General features: G+C 36.8%; 1 protein-coding gene across 1 annotated transcript; it reads right to left on the reverse strand.

The window, feature by feature from the left end:
• Positions 1 to 2,143: 2,143 nt before the first annotated feature.
• LOC120519296 (gamma-crystallin S-1-like) lies at positions 2,144 to 3,747 on the reverse strand. The gene is made up of 3 exons (XM_039742425.1): positions 3,739 to 3,747; positions 2,548 to 2,790; positions 2,144 to 2,422 (listed from the first exon to the last, which is right to left on the reverse strand). Exons 1-3 carry the CDS (start codon positions 3,745 to 3,747, stop codon positions 2,144 to 2,146), a joined length of 531 nt encoding a protein of 176 aa, XP_039598359.1.
• Between the last annotated feature and the right edge of the window lie 1,754 nt (positions 3,748 to 5,501).

Genomic DNA, 5,501 nt, shown 5'->3' on the forward strand with positions numbered 1-5,501 from the left:
AAATATGTAAATGGTTAAAAATATGAGAGAGAATTTATCTAATGCATAACCCTAATTATACATTTATAGCTCAACTCATTTTTCTGCTTATCAAAAAACAGACTTTCAGGACTTCAGAACTGTGGCCCACTATTATTCACTTGGATCTCAGCCACTTTCAACTTTTGATAGAATTAATTAATTATTTGCTTTGACTCCACAACTTAAATTATCTAGCAGACATGTTTCTTGTAACAAATTGTCACATGGCCTTTTTGAATTTTTATTTCAAATTATTTTTGATGGCCCCTCCACCACCACTCTGCCCCTGTTACAATACTAGCAGCCATCATCCAATGCGTTAATCTACTTGATGCTATCTACAGGCAGAATAACTTTCCAGTCTGAAAAAATTTTGGACATTATGGACAAATTCACTAGAGTTAAAAATGTATTTACATAAATGGAGGGGGCTTGGCCAGGTTGTTAAAGAACTAAATATATTGTATGCTTGCTCATCCATATCTTTCTTTTGCATTGTTTCCTCCATCCATTATTTTTCAGAACCTATTTTATTGAGTACAGGTTCTCAGAAATCTATTGAGCTCAAAGCTGTTACAATTTCCAGGCACACAAAACTCTAAAAGAGATCTGATTAGCTAAACTGGCCTTAAACATTAAGATAGGCATTGAGGTAGAAAGAAGGACTAGTCTCAAAACTCAAAAAACAGGCTTGTGGTCTGTGCACTTGCAAAAAAGGCAAAGCCTGTAACTCCTAAAATGGAGATGGTTACCTTGAAAACTCCTGGGATAAAGAACGTAAATAGAGTGTCTTAATAATGTAAAGTTTGTTTACAAATGATTTAAGAAAAGGCAAAATGCAGAATGGTTGCCTCAAATAAGATAACTCCAAAACTAACCAAAACCAAAATCAAAATCAGAAAACAGTCTAAACCAGAAAATCAAAAAACAAGCACTTAAAATCCAAACTGAACAATACAGGAAAGGTTTAAGGCCTCAGGAGTGTGATTGAACATCTCAGGTCTTTATATAGTCACAGGACAGACCCCACAGCTGCAACACTGGAGGCCCCACTCCCTTGGACTCAAAGCACAAAGGACAAGAAAGATAACTGACATTCATTACAATAACGCAATTATTTCAAAACCAAAAAATATTATATGAAAATAGCAAAACAATAAACATATATGAAAAACAAAAATAATAACTTAAAAAAAGAAAACCACTGGAGAAGGAGCTCTAGTAAAACCATAATAAAAGCAAGAGTCAATCCTTTACAATTGTCATTCTGTTGCAGCACACTTTCACACTCATCGGTACCAGTCAATTTAACTTTATGACCTGTAATAAGAAAGCTGAATTCCTCGTGAACCTGTTTGTAACATTTGAATATAGTAATGTATAAGTGTCGTATCAGACAAATCTTATTTGGATGGTAGTGGAAAACAAAGGAGATCACTTTTTAGAAGCGGAAAACACTGAATTAGCTAATTCCTTCATCAAAGTCTTTTAAGGATGAAAACAAAGTCACAGTCAAGTAAGAAATTAGGTAGTCGTCCAAATTTTCTATCTGCCTGTATGCAGCGTGGTATCGGTACGTTGGATGATCTGTTTGGAGATTCATTTCAGAATCTTCAGTGTTGCTTTGATATTCCTTCTTCTACCTTTTTCTACTACCTGCAGCTTTGTTCAGTGCTTAGGGTTGATGGTGTTTCACTTGTATCTCCTTAACCCCGTCATCCTCTATTCTTTCTTGATAACTCAGTTTCTCCTCACAGAAAGTCTGTTTCAACCCTGTATTTGTTGTTATGTAAGCTTTGCTATAAATCTCTACCAATTATCCCTTAGTGGTCTCAGGATCTCATATTGTCCTCTGCTTTCTGTGGGCATACCAGTTTTAAAAATATAAAAATTTCATCTGTTTACTCAGTTTAAATTTTTTCATAGGTTATATTTTACTGGCAAGTTGTATTTAATGGGCTTCAGCCCAGATCCCATTTGTCACGTATGTCCATATAATGCCCCAGGGACATTCATGTACATGAAAAAAAACTTTGACTTGAAAAATACTTATCATTTAATAAAAAAAAGCAGACAAAGAAATGCAAGGATCATTGTCTTAAAATATTTAAAAATTTTATTTTTACATAAATCCTTCCCTTATGCGGCGGAAAGAGCCAATCATTGAATTGTAGCCACCCCAGTCACCAAATCTTCTATATTCACTGGGCCTCAGGAAGTACTGTCTGCCCCTGTAATTTGTGTGTTCATAGAAGATCCAGCAGCCCTCCATGACATTGCAGGAGAAAATGCTGTTGAAGTGGAAACGGTCATAGACATTTGGGCAGTCATCCATGAATTCCATCATCTGGCCCCTAAAGTCAGGTCTTTCATAGATCCTCAGCCTGTAGGAGCCTTTGTACTGTAAATATATAAATAAACATGGGATAATTAAACACTACCTAAGACGTGTTATGTTACCATTTGAAAAAAATCACAAAATGTCAATTAGAAAACAGAAAATGACACATCAATACATCTACTTACTGATGGAATCATGTGGCAGGACCTGATGCAGTTGTTGTAGCCCATCCAGTTCTGGAAGTCAGGGTACTCTCCTCTCTGCAAGAAGTACTGGTAGCCCATGTAGTTGGGCTTTTCATACAGCATCCAGTAGCCGCTGTCCACACGGATGGAACTGCAGCGGCTGAAATAGGAGTACATATCCATACAGTCGCCGCTGCACTCATAGGAGCGCCCCTGGAAGTTCCTGTCCTCATAGAAGATAATCTGCAAGAAAGAGGCTAAAATCAGTTAGTGTTTCCGCAGTGTGTAACACATACTCCATCGTAATGCTGGCTTCTGGTGAACCAGTGGACTTACAGTGAGACAAGAAACTTCAAGCTAATTTTCTTTTTTTCTAAGCAATCCAGTTTTAAAATTGACAGACATAAAGTCATCATTTGAATTGCTGTTTTTTCTGCACCATAGTGTGTCAGGCTTTAGGAAATCCAATTTATTATTAGTAAATCAGTGTAGTGTTGGTGCAACTTTGGCCCGAACTGAGGTTTGTTTTCCAGACTGCATCTCATAGAAGACAATGCCACACTGGTTCAAGATGCCAGCATTTCTAATTATCTTACAAGACCAGTGCCCAGATACAGCCAGTACTTCATGCCTCATATCTGTTACCAACATGAATGTCTTTTGAAAAAAAAGAAAAGAGTATATCATTGGTTTCACTATTTTTTTACTTATTTTTTGAATGGCAGAAACTGAAAATGAAAACCATCTTTTTACGATGCAAAACAAGAATTTTAGTCAAGTGAACACTAATCTAAAATCTTTAACAAAACAAAGCTTTTGTTTTTTCTTTCAGGATTCAATATTTAATATTTAGATAAAGTTCAGTGATTAAATAACTCCTATGTAACACAGAGCACACAGTGTCACAAATTAATCATTGTACCCAGTTAGTTCATCCATCAATAAGTTGTCCATAACAACCCCTGTAAAGGAAATTTGATGAAGCCACTCAGGAGGTGACAAAATAGACATAAAATTTAAAAAAATTTAAATAAAAATGAATTTCAAAGCCATCAAATAGAAAAAGAAATCCAAAATACTCAAAAGTCATCTTAAATATCTTGAGATCAAGACAGTTCCCGTATTACCGGGCTAAGCCCAGTCCCAGCATGAATGTATATTCAAATCAGTAGTCTACACTGTTGTACTCACTTTTCCCATGGTGAAGAGTTTTCTTGTTATTTTTTTTCTAAAACACCTAATGGAAGCAATGTGACTTTTATAGGACTGGTCAACTGCCATTTGTTTTATTATGTAAATGATTTGAAATGCTGCACAAGCACATGGTGTTCACCTTTATTTGTGTTTCAGTTACAATAAAAGACCACCTTCTGCAGTGTACAAGACACGTGAGGACTGTATGTCGGCTTTTCAGATGCTAAACAGTTGTTTTTTGTTTGCAAATTAACAATAGAGCAGATAGTCATAAAGGGGGGTGGGGGGCAAATTGGAAAGTGCTGTTTCTGTATCCACTCTGTGTACATACACTGCAAAGAATGGCTGCATCAGCTTTCTGTTTATTTATACTGGCATGACTTGGTCAGCTGGACTGTAGTTGGCTGCTGCATACAAGAAACTTAATAGAAGATGTGAAACACAAAAGAGAGTAATACCAAGCCAATGAGGGAATTATTTCAGTTTATTTATTGTTTTTATACAGAAAGGCTCAATGTACTAGACATGATAATAGTATAAATTATAAGCTGACAGAAAGGCCATATCTTGTGGACTCATTTATTGTTCTATGGTTTTGCCGAGTACATCAGGGTACGTCATGAATCTCAGCACACTAGACTATTGCCAGGCACAATCACACAGTCACTCAGACTTTGCCAGGTTAGAGGAGTCGGCCATTCATTTTGTTATGTGTAGATTGATGAACACAATGAGATCAAATTACAAGTTCTCACCCTGAGCTGTCAAAAAAGGATAAAATGGGCCAAAAGGTGAAACAATCATTAAACAAAGTGTGGGTTGGTACCAACAAGACAAACGAATGCATGTGTAAGTAAAAAATTCAGATTGGAGAGTTTGTAAGCTAGAAATCCAAAAAAGCACTAGCAATAGTTTTTGTTTTTAACTATTTACAAACTTGAACAAAGAAGGATCCACAGAGCCGGCCCTTCCTATACATAGATCACACACTGTGAGTGGAGCCTGTTATCAGAGGAACGATGTGGAGTGGGGCCATCAGGGATTCACAGATCTCCATGATTCAGGAGGTCCACAGGCCCCCCAATCGAACTGCACATTTTTGTCACTTGGTTTACTTGTCTTGAGTCAGATAAATCCTCCCGCAACCCTAATCCTAACCATTGTGTAACCAGATGTATGGTGTAACATCCCTGTTGTATATCGTATCGCAACAACCTCCTCAATAGAGTGGAAATCTCGAGGTCTACAGCTTGTTGGGGTTATTGCTGTTTCAAGTATTGTCAAATGAACATCGTTGACAGTCACCTGTTGTGATACATTTCCATTACTGAGCAGAGAGATGGCTTCAAGTCAACACCAGTCAGGAGCATAGAAAAGAAAAAAAAAAAACAAAACTGAACGCTTGAAGAAGAAGATCGTGCAGCATTTGCAGTGTGCTTAGAAATCTAAATTTGTCCAACTTCCAGTAAGCAAACCACTTTTAGATTTACTGGTAATAGACTAAAGCTACTGGTTTAATGGAGTAACAATGGAGTACCATTACGCAAAATAGTTTTGATAATCAAGTGTTTAACAGAAGTTATCTGATGTTACAGTGCCCAGCTGACACCTGGTTGTGAGTTACAGTATTTATTATTATGACCACAGGACCTACACACATTGTTAAAGGCTGCTAACTTTACTTGACGTATGGGTGTTGTTGCATTAAGGATACAATTGTAAATTTCACTGACACAGGCAGCTCCCTTGCTTACTAGTTA

This window comes from Polypterus senegalus, chromosome 1 (assembly GCF_016835505.1).
Source record: "Polypterus senegalus isolate Bchr_013 chromosome 1, ASM1683550v1, whole genome shotgun sequence".
NCBI classification, from domain to species: domain Eukaryota; kingdom Metazoa; phylum Chordata; class Cladistia; order Polypteriformes; family Polypteridae; genus Polypterus; species Polypterus senegalus.